The sequence below is a fragment of the Ambystoma mexicanum genome, chromosome 3q (genome assembly GCF_040938575.1).
Source record: "Ambystoma mexicanum isolate Mex_15411 chromosome 3q, UKY_AmexF1_1, whole genome shotgun sequence".
Classification (NCBI taxonomy): Eukaryota; Metazoa; Chordata; class Amphibia; order Caudata; family Ambystomatidae; genus Ambystoma; species Ambystoma mexicanum.
Window position 1 is genome coordinate 1088571428 of NC_090926.1, and position 18964 is coordinate 1088590391.

Sequence of the window (18964 nt, forward strand, 5' to 3'; positions counted from 1 at the left end):
TCCTCCCTCCCCTTACTTGTTTTTTTCCTCCCCACCCTCCAGCACTATCTGAAATGTTGTCAGGCCGAGTAGGATAGTCGCTTGTTTCGTTCCTCCCCTCCCTTTCTGCAACCCTCTCCCTCACCTTTTGTTTTTCTCTGGCTCTACCGGAAATGTCATCAGGCCTTGTACGGTAGTCGCCTGTCTGTTTACACTCTCCCCCTCCCTTCCTTATCTATTTCTTTGCTATTGCACTGAAATACCGTCAGGCCGAGTACGATAGTTAATTTCACATCCTTACTGTTCATGGCCTGTAAGAATGTCATTGTATTTTCCCTTGTTCCCTCCCTTGCCTTGAAGTGCTTTGAAATACATTGTCTATAGGCGCTATATGAATAAACTATCATATCATCTCATATCATATCAAAGCAATCTCAGAGTAGTATCTGCATTTTTCCAAAGGTATTTACCAGTATCTGAGAATCTGCACTTAAGCCAACTTGCCCTCAGCACTGGAGCTACCGATGTAAACATGTTTCCTTTATGTAGAATAACGGTTTATGGAAATGCTCAGGTACACCTATGAAATGTACAAATGATTTGTAATGATGAGGTACATTGACAAAGTATGTAGTGAACTTGGATCACACAGATGCACCGTTCACTACCACTATGACACTGCGATTTTAGAGCAGGGAAGTTTGGCGATTGGAGACTGGATGATTGCCACAGATGACCACGCCCTTGGTGAAACAACAAGAAGACTGTTTATCTGAGGAAGGAAAGAGTTGTCCTAAGTAGTCAAGACAACTGCATCATTTGTACACATAATGTTCAGTTCTGGTTAAATTGATCTTTTTTATGTTCCTCCACATATTCTTGTTTTACCAAGACAACTGAGTGCCTTGACATACAGCTTAAAAAACGTACTTATTCTTAAATTGATCTCATGAGAGATAAGGACCAAGGAGCTCTAACATCGCAGAGCCCATTATTAAAATAAGAGCATTTTGATGGTAGGCATCAAAACATTGAACTCCTTCAATTTTACTGCAAACTCTAGAGAATTCCAAACAATTAAACCTATCTCTTGCCCCACCTTAAGGTGTTCGATCACATCAAGACTGCTCTCTCTTTCCTTCAATGGATGCTCATTCCAAGAAAGATCTCATTAAAATCACTATGCATCACTTATTGAGCCTTCAATAAGCAAGGCTCTGTTACATCATCAAATGTCAGCGCTAGCCCATCCTACCAGGCATCTAATCATTTCCTTGTACAATGGCTTCTCTATTCAATACTTTCACAAATCAACTACAAGGAACTCCTTCATTGTACCCACTTCCAGATTACCAACCATCTAGACTTCGCCAAGAGTAGCCCACTCGCCAGCCCACACCCTCTCCTTATTGAGTTTAGGGTACAAGTAATCACCATGTGTGAGAAGGTCGGGCCTTCTTGATGCTTATACCAATTGAGTTGAAATCTACAATGCAGGACAAATCTTTTACGAAGAGACAATGTTGTGCCTTTTGCAGAGCACCAGGTGAAACTTACCGTTCCTCGCTGTGTGCTTTCACAATATGGGCTCATATCTGAAAAGCCCTGTTGGGTTTCATATGCATGGGCTGCTCTGTAAAAGAGAACACTGATTCAGGTCAATAGTGTATTGCTCAGTGATAATTTCATATATGTCCCCAGGAGAATACAGGCCATAAGAAAGTCATACAGAATACTATTTAAGGAAACTCTCATTTAAAAAAATGAGACAATTACTAAAAATGCATTTGGCCTTGCTTACAACCTGTAAAACTGAACAAGTAATGGTCTCAGCCACAACATGGGTATAAGAGCACTTTATGGGATATCACATTTTATTACATTTCCATATGTGGCATGTTATTCACAAGTTATCTTCCGCTTCCATGTATTACCTCTTGTTCTGGGGGTCTGACTTCCTTCTTCAATATGCCTTGCTCTGGATTAACCTCCGTCCCACCTCACTTTGCTCTCCATTCTGTTCAGGACCCTTATCCTGATGCCCACCTAATCAGGTGCCCAGGCCCCATTGAACTCTACACTCCTTACTCTAAAAATCCCCTAATCTCTGTGTTAATGCCTCCCATGCAACATGTGCTGTTTGCATACAGTGTTTAGACTCATGATCAGCCTACTCACAGTGTACTCTCCACCATCCAGGTAGGCACTACATAGTGGGCTGCACTCTACTAAGCATCACTAAATTTAACTGAGCACTAAGCAAACAAAACGCATAAGTATACTTGAAAGTAGCTGTGCACCCTCTTCCACTCTTCAATTTCAGTAATTTCACTTCCGGGCAATTAACTGAGGTGTAGCACGCTGTAATGTCGTATGAAGAAATTGAGAAACTAACTGAACTAAGAGCAACCACATTAGGCTTTTCAGCTGAAGAGGCAAATGCGATCCTTGGACTCATAAAGGAACCTAACATTACCACACAGGACACCGATCCAAATAAAAGAATCAAACCGCTAGAGTATACCATCAGGAAGACCATTAACCGCAAACTACATGCAGTAACCTTAGGACGCTACTACAAGGCACAGAGAATACTGCGAGGACTTAGAATTGGTTTGAAGCATACCTTATGCAAGGAAAGTAAAGAGTTTGTGCAAAAATGGGAACAGATACTCAATAAGTACTCCCTTGATTTGATCTTACTGACCATCAAAGAACTGTCTGCAAACTTATTGACTTTAGAGGAAGAAATAAAAGACCTCACAACCGAGATCACAGAACTTACAAGTGCGGAAACGTTTAAGGACATACTGATAGACATCATCAAACAACTGGAGGGCTACAAAACAGATCTAGAAGCCAGGAAAATAAGGAAATCTAGACGCAATACATTTGATTACTTACGAGACGAAGTTTATACCTGGGACGATAAGTATCAGAACCAACCACAACGTCCAAGGAATCCCAACCCCAACACAGATAACAGTAGCTCGAACACAGACTCCAGCAGAGATGGACCAAATCCACAGTCACAACAAACAACAACAGAAACAGAGGGAGGAGCAAGTGGATCAGCAAGACCAGGCACAAGCAGTACCACTCCGCACTCTTCCTCTTTTTTAGGCGGAAATCAAAGAGGAAGCGAACGAGGAGGGGGAAGAGGAAGAGGTCCCGGGGTAACGACGAGATACCAAGCTCGAGGAAGTTAGTGGTGAACATTTCCGACCGTGTACTGAGTAAACAACAAGAAGCAGTACTGCAAAAAGGTTTGAAATTTGTACTCACTTTTGGTATCAACTTGTTCAACACTAAGGTTGAACTCCACAAATTAACAAGAAAACTGAAATTGAAAGTGTTTTTTGCAGAAATGGAACATGAAAGCACTGAACATGAACCAACAGAATTAGTTGAGTTCAAATCTAAAAGTACATTTGTACCACCCTTCAACGTACCTGCAATTGATATTTTTGAAAAAATTGTAATATCTGATATGAAAAAAATCAAATATGGAGCCCCACAAAAGAAGAATCTAATTAGAGGTGAAATGGCGGTAATACACAATTTATACTCCGATGACAGTATAGCAATAAGACCAGTAGATAAAGGTGGAGCGTTGGTAATTCAGAATACACAAGATTACGAAAGAGAATGCAAGAGACAATTGGATGACAATGACCCCACTAATGATATCCGCAACAAAAGGCAACTCTTTTAACCAGAGCAGAAGAAAAAGAAATGATCACAAAAAAGACCAAAGCATTCTTACAGACACCGAAACCGACTACCCCACATTTTTACCTCTTATCAAAAATACATAAAGGATTAACAAACCCACCCGAAAGACCAATAGTAGCGGCAACAGGGGGAATATTGCAACCACTCGGAACTTACATCGATTACTTTCTCAACCCAATAATACAGAAAACTGAAACGTACGTTAAGGATAGCACACACTTCCTGAACATCCTCGAGAACAGACAACTAACAGACAAAGACATCCTTTTCACGATTGATGTGGCAAGTCTTTATACGAGTATCCCTCACGACTTGGGTCAAGAAGCAGTTGAGTGGCTCCTCTTACGAGAAGGAGAGATAGGGGCAGTTAAGGAGTTTATTCTGTCCCTATTGATTTTCATTTCAACAAACTCATACTTCAAATACAAGAACGATTACTACATTCAAACATCTGGTACAGCCATGGGAGCCACTATGGCACCGTAATACGCAAACGCTTTTATGTATCAATTCGAGACTACCCACATATTACAGAAAGCACAGTGGAAGGACAAACTAAAATTGTGGGTACGTTATATTGACTACATTTTCGGTATATGGCAGGACACAAGAGAAACAACATAGGCCACCGCATCCAATTTACCTCTGAAATAGGAAACCCTGGAATACACTATCTTGATATTTACGTCAATGAACAAAACCAACAGATAACAACATCCTTGTTTACCAAACCCACAGACAGAAATAATTTGCTACATCGGATGAGTTTTCATCCTCAAAATACTCTACAAAATGTACCTTACGGACAAATGCTATGCCTTAAAAGGATCATCAGCGACCAGAGTGAATTTGAACAAGAGCTAGTCAAATTGAGCAAGAAATTAGAAGAACGCGGGTATCCGGAGGAAGATGTAAAAGTGGAAACAGAAAAAGTAGCTACAAATACAAGAGCAAGTACCCTCAGTCCTAAAAACAAGTCAAAATCACCATCACTGGTATATGTGTCCAAATTTTCAACACAGAGCATGCAAATCAAGAGGTGCATTAACAAACACTGGCAAATTCTCACAAAAGACGAGAGAACAAAAGAGAACAAAAGACCTGTTCACTGATCCACCAATATTCGCTTACCAAAGATCTAATAATTTGAGGGACCTGCTTGTGAACACACGCAAAGATAAACCAAGAAAAAGCAACTCAACAAAGTACTTATCCTTGTTTAAATTGTAGCAATTGAAACAACATAATAAAAGGAGGCATTGTCTTACATCCTTACACAGGAGAACAAATTACAATAAGATGTCACGCAACCTGCAATACAAGAGAACTGCGTTTATTGCATACGCTGTCCTTGTGTATTACGTGGGAGAAACAGGCCGGAAGCTACAAATTTGCATAAATTAACACAAATCGTGTATACAGAATAAGAATACCAACTCAGCAGTGGCAAAGCACTTTAATGAAAAAAAGCACAATATTTCACAAGTTAAATTTCAGGTGTTAGAAGTCATTGAGAGCACTACTACGGACATCAAGAAAAAATGACAACAGAGAGAATCCTATTGGATCGACAGACTCGAGGCATTATCACCGCGAGGAATAAATGATGAGCTCGACCTTAACTGCTTCTTATGATACACCAGACTTTTCTTTGTGGTGATTGTCCCACAATCTACTGCCTTGTTTGCTAATTACTTTTTTCGAGAAAGTTTCCCTTCAAAACATTCCATATTATGTCATATAATGATGCATCAAGCCTAGAAAATATCATCAGCCATGATATGCCCAAATTGTGCTCCTGTAATTATGAAGCATACATAATGATACCATTAGAGAGCAGCACTGTCAAATAGATATGCATTGTTTTTATTCACTTTTGAAATCACATGTTCCATCAAGCATGTTGTGCTCCTGTAATTATGAAGTATACATAATGATACCATTCGAAAGCAGCACTGTCAAATAGATATGCATTGTTTTTATTCACTTTTGAAATCACATGTTCCATCAAGCATGTTGTGCTCCTGTAATTATGAAGTATACATAATGATACCATTAGAGAGCAGCACTGTCAAAGAGATATGCGTTGTTTTTATTCTCTTTTGAAATCACATGTTCCATCAAGCATGAAGTGCTCCTTTAATTATGAAGTATATAGCAAAACACCAATAGTGAACAGCATTGTCACCTTTGTCTAAGAGATGTATTTTGTTTTCTCTTTTTTACATCCAATATTGTATGTTCCTTTACAATTGGAACCCTGTACGCATTAAGTTTATTACAACGTCTGCAAAACATTTTCCTTTAAAAATCCCTTTTTTCATCAGTAATTTATTGTTCCCTTCGCACACAATGCGTGTCACAAACATGCGCTTTACAAGTACATTTATACTGCAGAACTAAAGGTGCATTATCCAAATATGCAGCTCACTAACCTTGATAACACATAATAAATCTTTGAACTTCGATGCATAACTTGATAAGAAATGAAGTTTGGCTGTTTACCACACAGCCACCAGCTTTTGCCCACACCAATATGGCCGACAGGCTCTACAGCGAGCAGCCATTTTATATACAAACATTACCACAGCAATGTCTAATTTGCTTACAGAGCTTCAGAGCTACACCGAACGCCACTGAAGCAAGTACCACATCAGTGCTGTATGCGCTCTGAAGATAAGCGCAGTGATCACACTAACAGAGGGTCGGCAGCAGCTACACTGTTTTACACAGTTAAGCGGCCATCAGACAAGACGATTTATGTGTGTTGCAATGCTTCATTTTTGCAGTGCTCTGCGAATGCAGACAAAGACCGAACATTAACGCTGATCCTAAGCAGGGAAGCAACCTGCCATCAGGTCAGTCTGAAATGTTCTCTCTCCTTTGTGTTACTTGTTTTTCTGTCACCTGTGGGTACCCTGTGTTGCTTAATTTGTAACGTCTATTTTTATTGCATTATGTTTGAAGAATACTCTAACAGTAATACTATGTAGTTAAGCCCGGCTCTGAAGAAGGAAAATTTCCGAAATGCATTAGTCAGAGGTTTTTCAGTTGCCAGCAACAAAAAAGTTCATGAATAAATGAATGTATTAGAAACATTTTCAAATTCGACTTCACTGTTTCTAAAGACAAGACATCTAACCCCTAGTGGGAATTATAGGAGTGTGGCCCACACCGAATGCTAATTAGCCTAGGTCCTTTCTTTTTCAGGATTCTGTACCTACCATAGCTGGTTCACTCCTAAAAACCTCCATTTGTTTAGCTATCTCCCATTCCTGCTAGGCATGCTTTGCCTTTGCATATACCAATGCATCTGTCCCCTTTTTACAATGCTGCCTAAGGATTCTGTGTTAAATCAGTGCTGTCCCACCCACTGCCACTTTCCACTGTGGCCTAGCACTCACACAAAAGGCACTACCATGGAATGGTGCTGCTGATAATTAAATGCTAAGGAAGATGCAGGGAAAGCAGGACACAAGCGATTAAATGAAATATCTGACGTGTGTAACATTTTCACATAACTAACCAAAATGAAGTGTTCAGAAAGCAAAGGGCGTGCTTTGTGACTGTTAAAGAGTTGAAGTTATCAAGAACGAGTTAGTTTATAGATATGTGTGGTAAATGAGAGAGGGGATTTCTTTATGTTGGCCTTCATTATTATTTAAGCCCAACCTTGAAAATATACCTAATAAAACCTATTTTAAGTATACTTCTTTGTATCTGCCTGTTGTTGATTGTGCTCTGCTCCAACACTGTTGCACGTGCTTCTGTGCTGTGCATACATACAACCAAAATTAACCATTCATACTTTCAAAGACATATGTGAGCAATATTTTTCATGTTTGTAAAACAAATATTCATGGTATTGAAAGTTTGTTGAACGAAAGAATATATTGGTGGAAAAAACAAGGAAATTAAGAGAGTTAATGTACAATTCACGGTTAATGTTTTGCATTAATTTTTATAATGATTACTTTATACTTCTACTCGTTTGAGCCTAAATAATTTGGTTATAAAGAACATTGGACACGATTGTCCCTCTGTCCTTATAAAAAGGTTGTTATATTCAGATAGTTTCTGAAAAATATATGCGAGACAAGTTCTACATGATTTGTTTTTCTGATTTAGAGTCGCAAATGACATTCTAAAGGCCAGCCATAAAAATGGATTTCTTACCTAGTATTTATGTTTGATTTGTCTTCTGCATATAGGTGAGATTCGCTGAAATCAATCAACATAAAATAATTCCCATGATATATTTCTTATCTTAAGTTCATAAAGAATATGATAAAGACCCATAGTAAGCAAGATAGGCTGGGTTTTGGAAAATATTTCTAAATATGTTGTGTGAACCACTGGGACCATGGGTGTACAATCTAAAATCCTACATTAGGAATACCATGCACATATTGAATATACTTTGTGTCCAAAATAAAATCATGGCAATGATATATTGATGGCATATTTATGATTTCAAATGGAACATATGAAGAACTGAGTGAATAAACAAGGGAGGGAGGGAGTCCCACTGCCAGACATTAGTCCCGGTTATGAGAGCCTTACTCAGATTCGTTAGCTCACTATCTTTCACAGAGGGAGCCCCAGGACCCCACTTATTTTTTGAACTGAGTGAATATACAATTATTCTGAATGATACAAATGTTGGCATAGAGATCAGCATGAATCACAAAAAATATACAATTGAATTCTTAGATATAAGATCTCCAACCTACAGAGGTCAATGCAACACTACATGCTACAAGTTGCCATCAGAGAGCCACCATTGAAAATATTTGTTATGGCTTTGAGAAACTGGAGTGAAGAAAAGGAATGAGAATTGGAATTGAACACTATAAAGAATTGATTTAGAGAAAGATGCTACACTTAAATTAAAAGCAAAATAAAGGATAATAATAAAGCCAGATCGGAAGTTCTTAATTCCCACAAATCAGAGAATAACATTATGGCTAGATTAATCACAAAATATACCAAGGAAAGTAATGCTATGTAAAATATTTTAAAGAAACATTGCCAGAATTTGAGTATGGATAAGGATTTAGAATAATATTTAGAACTCAGACCTGAAGTAACCTATACGAGGGCACCAACATTACGTTCCAAACTATGTCCAAGCTATATGAAAGCAGACAACACATGTACAATAGGATTATTTTTGAAACCACATATAAAAGATTTTTTTATATGTATCAGATGGAATATGTGCAAACCTGCAATGAATAAGACACAGATACTTAGGACCGAACAACACATTATAATTCATATCATGAAACAAATACATTTCAGAACTAAATGTGTGGCTATTGCCATCATACGTCTATGTAAGAAAGTGTATATAGGAAGTATAATTTGTGTGCTAGGAACGAAGATTAGAGAATATATCATCATGGTGCGGGCACAGGATCCTAAGTTACCATTGGCTGCACACTGGCAGAAGAGTCACCAGAAGGACAATAAATAATTGATTACATGTGTTGAATAAGACATGACAAAGTATATATACAAGGAGGCAAATTGGAAAAGAGACTGAGGAAAACCAAAGCATGTATAATCTGTCAATTGAGAAAGTTGAACATGGACTGAAAATTGAACATGAGAATAGTGTTTATCAAATGGTGATACAATGGGAATGGATGCCACTTATCAATGGGACCCGTTGGTGTATAGGAATAGGGGGTGGCCACGGACACACAAGAGTATTTGGGGAGGTTGGGGTTAAGGTGGCGGTAAGATCCAGACAGAAATACAGTAGATGGGGAGGGGGTGGGAGACAAGAGCGGACAACCATGGGAGGAGGGTATTATATGAGGGGGAGGGTAGAGGCTGTAAAGGGAAGAGGGACAGGCACAGGAAAAGGGAGGTGGTTACAGGGGTACAGATCCAAGGAGGTTCAGCAGTTTTGGTAATGTCTTATCTGATCTGTAATGTTTTTTAGGAACTTGACTCTGTACAAAACGTAATAAACACAAAAAGAATTTGGTACAGTGTTAAACTATGTTATCATGACCAGCTATTGCACACCTAAATACAGGATGTTCAATATGATAACATATCATAGAAAACTTTATTATACAATGCAGGTGTTTTGGTACACAATTTATTAGGCAAATATTTACACTTCTTTCTTGTAGAAGATCTTTGACAGAATCCTGCTATTAACATATAGGGGGTCATTACGAGCATGGAGGTAGCCATGGCGCAATACCGCATACCGGTTCCGGGTTCCCTGAATGTGGGGAAATACTTGGCCATTCCAACCTTGGAGGACCCGGTATTTTCCCATTCAGGGAACCCATCCCCATTCCCATTCGAGCGCCCATAGGGCTCAATGGGAATGGGGAGGGAGCTAACAACAGACCTGTTAATAATGGGCCCATTGTTAGCTCCCTGGTCTGCTAGCAGGACCCGCTAAGGGCACCTGGTTTTACCAGGTGCCCTTTGCGGATCCCGCAAGCAGACTCGTAATAGGGCGGTAAGGGGTTAACGGCACCAACATCATTACCGGCATCGTTAACCCCTTACCGCCTAGCTTGTAATGACCCCCTTTGTTTTTATTTAGAACAACAATTGAGAAAGATGGTAGCACTAATGCAGTAAGGATGTGTAAATGGGACTATAAAGGGACTGAAAAAAATCAAGAACCATTATACCTTTTAATAAATAATGTCAAATTGGTTAAAATTAGAAATAATTGGGAAAATTACCGCCCTAAATAAGGTACATCATACTATGATATTATTACATGTGAATATGATCAGAGAAATCCAAACTCGAGAACATAAAAGCCAGCAAATGGAAATAAATGAACAACAACTGCAAAACATTTTCTTTTCTTTATGAACAATTGTTCGCAAAACATTTTCTTTTCTTTAAGAACAATTGTAGCATAGTCCAGTTGTTCATATATAATATGCCCACTTGGATTACTTTAAAATCAAATAATCAGGAACCATTATGTTTGGTAACTGTTAGGCAAGACTGTATGCAGTAACCCTGAGGGAGACTACACCAGTCTTGTACTCTTGGTATAAGGTAACCCACCTATTGCTATAGTTCTGTACTACAAAACACGGTAGAGTGACTGATCAGCCAGACTTATCTCAAGAGGGGTAAATGTGAGCTTTAGAGTTGTAGCATCAAAATCCACACATACAAGTATCCAAATAACACTCATACTCAAGGTTTTCTAGAAGAATAAATATTTATTTAATTAACGGCCTTTAAAAAGGACAATGTGCAACAATAAAAATACACTTCATAACACGTTGTCAGAATCAAGAAAAGCAAGTAGATATTCATTAGAGAGGCTCCCTACACACTTCCTACACCCGGGGTGACTTCAATTACTAGGACTGTATTGGCATTTATATATCACTTTTGTACTTGATAATATCCTGTGGTTGTGGATAAGGAGCTAGAGTTAATGGAAGGAAAAAGGTTAACAAGTTCTCAGAGCATGTGAGCACTTTTAAAATCCCCCAATGAAGTCTAGATACAAACTTTGCCCAGCAATCTTAGTTAAGCAACCAATGTATCACCTATGAGGGATAGTTAGAATCAAAGTCAATGGGACAGAAGGGCCTGCAGGATGCCAGGACAACCAAAGTCAATTTGAACAAAGTCTATGGAGCTGAGGTGCTTCTTAAATAGCACAAAAGTCTTGCACAGAGGTAGAGAGATTGCTGTAGAATATCACTGTTGGGCCACAAGCTGTTGCACTTGTGAAAAGTTAGAGCTAGGATAACTCTAAAAGGGCAGCTTCTGCAAATCTCAACTGAGACAAGCAAGCTGCAGACAGAGAGGTAGGTACCCCTTTGTCAGACCATACCTTTGGTTAGAAGAAGAAGATCCAGATGGCTTCTTTCCTGGTAGCAGACTTGCAGATCCTCTGTTCCTGGGCCTCAGTCGTGGGGACAAGAGGGAGAACGTCTGGCGGACTCCTGCACAGCAGTTCGGAGGTCGGCAGCAGCTACAGGAACTTTTCAATTCAGCGGCACTTTGCGGTTTCAGCTACCAGTAAATAGCACCACTGCGGTTCTTGCACACCAGATGGACTTGCTTCGCTCCTTCAGTCCAGCACTGTGGTGAGGTGACTCGAGCTTGGGTCGTCCTGTTTTGGGAGGGTCTTCAGGATTTTTCTGGAGCTCTGGTCCGGCTTAAAGACGATGCACTCGACTATGGATTTCTCGACCACTGGCACTCGGTTCCAGCAGCAGCAAAGAAGTACAGCCAGTTGGGGAAGGTCTTCCAGCAAAGTTCGTCTTGGTGTTAGTTGGTCCCACTAACCCAAGGGAAAAAGTCATCCTCTCCAGAGCTTCTCTAGTCGATTCAGAAAAGCAATTTCAGCAAAACAGCAGGGCTTCAATGGGCAGCTGAAGGGTCCAGGAGGATGCAGCAAGCTTCTCTTCACAATTCCTTCATCGGATGTTTCGTCCAGTGGTGGACTCTATCTTCAGCTCAAGAAGCCTCACCTTTTAAGCAGGTTTCTCCAATTCATACACAGCCTAGCTGTCACTCACACAGCAGGGTGGCTGTCCTGCAAGAACAGCCAGCCAGCCAATCATGACTGGGTGCATTCAGGTTGCCAAGGAGACTTAGGACAGGGAGTTTGGGGCACCTCCCTCGCTTCCAACCCTTGCAGACACACTGGAGCCAGAGGCGGGTTTCAGCACTAAAGCCCGCCAAAGGCAAGATGAACAAAAGGTTTAAACCTGGTTTGTCGCACAGAGTAAAACCCAAGAAAGACTTCACTAACAAGAAATGGCAAAAAAAGAAGACCGGGGCCATTTTCACAAAATGGTCACCCATGGGTGCTACTCTGCAGCTGAGTATTCCGTCTGCGGTAGAAAGCCACAATGGTAGGAAAAAGAAACCACTGCCACAAGCCATTTGAAGCCGTGAAGGTAACATATACAATGTTACATGAGTAAGTAGAAAAAGGGGCTACTAAGTAACACCCCAGCACTCCACATAAGATGGTGTGTGCTGGATCTACAAAGAGGAAAGTTAAGTAAAGCCAATTTCACTTTACTATTCTTGGGAACAGTAGTTCTCACAAGGAAAGGTATTTAAACCTCAAGAGAAACAGAGAAATCTAAAGGATTTCTCTGTGACACTACACTGAAGGTGCTGTGTGTCACCATACACAAAAACAGATGCCTATGGAGTTTGTCAGACTCCAAAAACAAAGAAAACACAGAATCCAAATCAGATCAAAACACAAGAGTGAGGGAGAAAAAAGGCTCACTCACTCCAGGGTAAAAATTAAAAGATCCTATAGTCTCTAAGGTTGAAGGCAATTGGCACAGAAATTAGAATTCTCCCTAACAGTAACATGCATAATACAATATGAAAATAATAATGTGAAATATACTGATTTTAAGTAGTCTTAGAGTGGACACATTCTATGGTGTATTTGGTATCATGCAATACAAATTCATGAAATAAAGAATTAAATTAGCCATCGCCTTTGAGTGGCTTAGCTGCAGCCATCGTGCACATATCATGTTTAATCAGTGTTTATCTATATTTGATAGAGCACAACATGATCTGGACAAACCCCTTCAGGACTACATTCTCTGGTGAGTTTAGGGTTAGTATCACACCATTGTCCAGATCAGTGCGGCTCATCCTTCAAGTTAATATCTAGCAGATCAGCTCGTACCCTGGAATAGCCCCTTTCGATAGTTATAATTATAAAGTAGTCTATCACGTTATGATGTAATCAATCATTAGCAACAAATCACGTGGAGATGTTTATGACGTCATTGGGACTACTTAAAACCGAGGCACACAAAAGAGCAGCCAAGCACCATGTGGAACGCCACACAAACAAAGAGGTGATCGACACCTTCCTATATTAACAGGTATGCTTGGTGAACTATTGGGACGGAATACATTAGCTTATTAGATATTCAAGAAAATAAATTATAATAGAAATTGATCTTTTTCTTTCTACGTTACTTCAGCCCACCAAGTAGGAATTTCTAATCTAAGAGTTCTGCTAAGGACGGCTTGCTAGAGTGTAGTTTACACATACATCACCTTTAATGAGTAATGGAGTAGCCACCTGCCAGAGACTATGAACTATAGCAAATCAAATCTTGAAAGTCCAGATACATTACAGGCATGGTTAATAATGCAAACCATGGAATTGTGATACCCAAAAACAGAACATTGTAAGCCCTTACACTGAGCACAAAACCCATTCAGTAGTTCTCACAGGAGTGCTTAAAACATCAACGGGATGAGGCTTTCATCCCCTATCACAGAAAGCACCACAGAACATTACATCAGGTGGATGTAAATTGTGGGTGCCTAAATATAAGTTTCAGACAATGTGGAATGATCAGTTGCAGGACACAAAATCTACTCACAATCCTGCAGTCAAGGAGAGTTTATGAAGGACGAATACCATTTTGATGGCACTGGACCTTGCTGGCAAGTATGGGGATGATTGAAACATTCAATTGACATTTGCAACAAATGGCTAGTAAAGGTTTCACTGTGTGTGGCTGGCCTCTGGGTGGCAACATTGAAGTGTGCTTATGTGACATGCACCATCTTACTGAATGGGCTGGTACATTTGTTGTCACCCGTCACCATGGGATGAAAGCCTTTATCTTAGGCCGAGTATGTAAACTAAGGATTTGACCTAGAAGTTTAGTGTGATTTGTAAGAAATTGCAAGGCTTGAGTTGCAATGAGAAGGGTCATGGGAATAAGCAGCAGTCAGCTGGTCTACTTATGTGCGAGAGGAGCATAAGAAAGAGCTTCAGTGACATCTCTGGTTCACAGCAGGAAGTAGCAGCCTGCTGCTTTTGCTCGTAGCTTTCTATAAGAGCGAGAGAGATCTCAATTAGTTCTGCAGTTCACACTGCAGAAAACAAGCTCAGGCCCTGTCCACAAATTAAATACCAGTATTTATTTTAGTGAGCTCCAGATTAGGGCAAATATTTGCAAAGAAGCCCTCATTGGTTCATATGGAACACAACCAATGGTGCTTTGCTGAATTCATGTTGCAAGCATTGTAATTGCCATGACAACAAAATATTCTGCTCTCCATCACCCTTTCTCTCTCTCCTCTCTGTAGCAATGGTTTTGAAATTTTTGTTGGTGAATTCCACTGCCTATGTGCAAATAAACACATGTTGTTTTTTCTTCATAACAGCATAGGAAGCACCAAAGATAGTGAGTCTGTTGTGAGCGACATGGAGTTGAACGTTTCAGTGCAATGGGCAGATTGTGTCTTGTTCAAGATTACAAATGTCAGTGACAAGCACTGTACTACATGAGTTTGCCATTTCATCTACTAGCATTGGTCAACTAGGTGGGATTGAGCTTTGGAAATGAATGTGTTTCAGCTGATGATAACATTCAGCGACCTCTGTCTGTTCTCCTGTACTATAGATGGCGTGACCGAATCTGCACATGGGGACATATACTGTTTATCAGTGCTACAGTTCAGTGGTTTTCGACATTTTCAAGTCCAGAAAAAGTAACAAAAAACATCAGACTAATAGAAACAAGGAAGTCCAAGTTTTCAACAGATTGCACAGTGCACAGTTCTCAGAAGTATTCTTAAACATGCTAATGATATTTGTATTTTTATTAAACATATCCCAGAATCCCTCTCTTCAGTCACGGCAGCAAGGTTAGGATTTTTACTTGATATGTGTCTTCCATTTTGTTATCAGGCTTGACAAACAGAAGACGGGAGGATTCTAAATATATTAGCTAACATCTGACGTCCATTAATTTTGTTATGGAGGCAAATTACTTCCAAAGGTGGAAACATGGACACATTTGTACTAACATAAACCTTGGATGACTTCCATATTAGGTTTGGAATTGTATCACTTTATCTCCCAAATTATTAAATGAAGAACTGTTGCTAATACTTAAAATGATTTGATCTATATTACTTCACAGCATTGAGGCCTTTAATAACCACTTTACTCTCAAGTTCTCCATATACCGCACAATAATGGTATTGTAATAAAAAATTAGTGGCTTAAAATTAAAAATATGAAATGAATGGGAAGGGAGATTGGACTCAGAGCTCCTTTGTTTACTCTCTTTCTAGGCAATGGTTGTAACTTCTGGTAAACAAATGATCTGGCAATGACTAATGTAATAGGAGATATTTACCTACTTTCAGCCCAAGCACCTGTGCATAGTACACATAACATGCATATGAACGGTATTATGACCCCTGTTAAATAACAAGGAGACACCTAGTGAAAAAAACAATGTACACTGCCTACGCAGCTGTATAAGTCACATCTCAGAGATGTTTTGGGGCCAAAATAGTGGTGAAAGGTGGGAGATCTCAAACCATGAACCTATTAGACATGTCAAGTCAAGTGTAGATACATTTTGTACATTACTCTCGAAGGTTTTTACAAAATAAAGCAACTATTGTCATCTGAAAAGCAGAGGAAATGTATGTCTACCCTCTTTTTTCAAACGTTCCAACACATACAAATGTCAATGTTTTCCAACAGATATTAATGAGGAAGGATTACATGTATAGAGTAATAGGCAGTCACGGTTTAAGAGTTTACCTTGTAGGTGGACTTGCTCTTGAGTAGCCATCCTGTAGGGGGGAAAAGGTAGAGATACACCAGATAAGTTTAGTGTAGTCCAGGTTTTAGGATATATTTTTGCAATCATAATTATTTTCATGTATGATGTATTTTCCAGTGAGAAAAGGCATTATTATCAAGTAGGAATCTATATCTGCCAGATGAAAATATCTGTCTTTCCTGTGTGGATGGCAATACTAGTGATGTTAAATAAAAACACAAGTTGCACACTTCAAATTCCATCAATACCCACCTGCAAGCCAAGGTCATATATTGATCACTGTGAATCTGTTGCACACTACTCTTAGGGTGTCTGTATACCTACTTCTTCAAGGACGGTCGCAACACCCACAATCCTTCACAAAATATATTTACTCTCTCATAATATATGTTTCAAACAGTTCCAAAAACCCCACTTCTTCAACAGGACTTGAGCACCTAGAATGCTCAACAGTAAACATGAGCTCTCATGTAGCTAAGGCTTAGCGCACTGCCCTTCTTCAGAGCAACCGTAGAGTATGTAGGCCTTCATTCTTGGTCTGTCCAATATGATCCAGGCAATCGGCAGGGAGACTCGGTGGCGGCATTGATCACCTTGAATAGACCAACATGATAGCAACGGATTTCCGGTGGCTGATCTGACAATGGGCAGTACTGAAATCTTATCTACATCTGAGCTTATGCTTATTGAAAAATATTATGGGTGTTACAGTCCCACTGTAGATGTGGAGTTCATGAAACTATTTGAACCATTATCTATAAGGTTATGGTGGAAATAACAATACATGTCTTTGAGTTTTTGGTGCCGAAGTAGAACATGTTACTTTAAGAGTGAGTGAAGTCAAGTAAACATGTTTTTGTAGTATTTAAATTACATGGTTGTCTTCATAAGTTAAGCATTTTAATTGCAGCTTGGTTGAACTGAAACAGGTTTCACATGATCATGCATTAGGTATCATGTAAATGTAAATATTTACTCTATACGAAAGTGAAAGCATTTTCTAATGTTTTAGATTCCTCTTTCTGATGTAAAATAGCATGTTTCAGCTAAAAAATATCCCCTAGAGAGGAAGTGTCCTGGCTAGAAATTGCATTGTTATTTCCCTGTCTGCTTCTGAAGGCATAATTGTCAGAATGCAGTCAATACCAGTCGTTACTGTCTGCACTGTAAACATTCTGAATGGCAGAGAATTTGTCTATAACAATCCCCATTGGATAATATGAGTTAATAAATACATTTTGTGAAGGATTGTGCCTTTGAGGCCTTTCTTAGTCAACGGTTTATCACCAGTACTGCATGATGAGACGGCCCAAACATTTAAACTCAAAGTATGGTAATGTGCGGCACAGGCATGCTTGCTGGGGATCAGCTCTGTTCTATTTCAGTCCAAGAGTGGACCCATTTAATTTCCTGCTGATCCATTAATAGGGACCACATACCAATCACACTGTCCTCCAAACTTTAGATCTATTGCCAGAGTTTGCCCGAACCGTATGATCATGTATGATGGTAAATAGTGTTTCTTTTCATATTGCATGTTACTTTTCATGTTGCACGTTTAAAAAATGTATTCTGACTTGTGTAAAGTGCACATTTGTAATCCATGGATTGAGACCAGATATAATGTTAAAAAGTCCAATATGGCAATGCTATGTGGCCTGGCCATACTCAAGTTGGTCTATGTCACTAGAGCATGAGCAGAGTCTTTGTGCAACACAAGAGATCCTTGCAACTTCTCAGCAAGCATGAAGAGTTGTTAAGAAAGACGTTGTGCCTCATTACAAGTGTGGCGGTCTGGAAATATAGGTGCCGGACGCACCATACTGGCACCCTTTCCGGACCGCCATACTACAATACTGTGGGCATGGGCCATTGTGCCTGGCTGGTCTGGCCTGCCGGGTGTAACGGCACCCACCTGCAGAGTTTTCACAGCTTCCTTTTGCCCATTCCCATAGAGTCCTTTGGGACTATGGGACTCTATGGGAATGGGGACCTAAACTTTCTGCCGCCTGATATCCCGGGCCACCAGGACTTGTAATGTCTTAGTGGCACCGGGTTCTCAGGTTACGGAAACAGTGTTACGGCAGGGTTACTGCCGGACTTGTAGTAAGGCCCATTGCCTAATGGCACTGCCACAACGATCCTCTTCTATTTGTTAAGGATTTGTCTATAAGCCACCCTTGACAGTATGAACATTTTTTGTCAAACTCAGTTATATCACATCATTTTGACTGTAATAATTGTTCTATTTTCACAGTCTTTAGAATGTTCAGAGGAATAGCCACAGTCAGAAGCTAGATCTCACTTTTTTCATGATCTACTTATGACAGTGGCCCATGGTTTTTATGTCATCCCTCGAGAAATCACTTTTGATAAAGTTTGTAGCAAAATCAGTTCATAAGCTTTATTCAGATAACAGAAATGTATCCATAAATGCATCACAAATCAGTACAAAAGTATCACATCAAAATGTATCTACATTACATAGTAAGAAGGAATAATAAACATATGAGTAAACATTGACGTATCATATCATATTAAAATTCATTGGTCACCTGATACAGTTATAGTCTAAAAATAGATACCATGTTGATATGCTTGTAGTTTGCTCAATATTTCACTATAATGCCATGCTGCATGTAGAA

The 18964-nt window shown here is 39.6% G+C and overlaps 1 protein-coding gene across 1 annotated transcript in view; it reads right to left on the reverse strand.

Annotated features, from left to right (window-relative positions):
* LOC138447628 (uncharacterized) overlaps nt 1-18964 on the reverse strand; it is a 1020308-nt gene that overhangs the window by 931859 nt on the left and 69485 nt on the right. Inside the window, exons 3-4 of the mRNA XM_069603826.1 lie at nt 16298-16329; nt 1537-1612 (exon numbers count right to left, since the gene is read on the reverse strand). Of these exons, the coding sequence (XP_069459927.1) occupies nt 1537-1572 (36 nt within the window). The 5' untranslated portion in view covers nt 1573-1612; nt 16298-16329. The remainder of the gene's footprint in view (nt 1-1536; nt 1613-16297; nt 16330-18964) is intronic.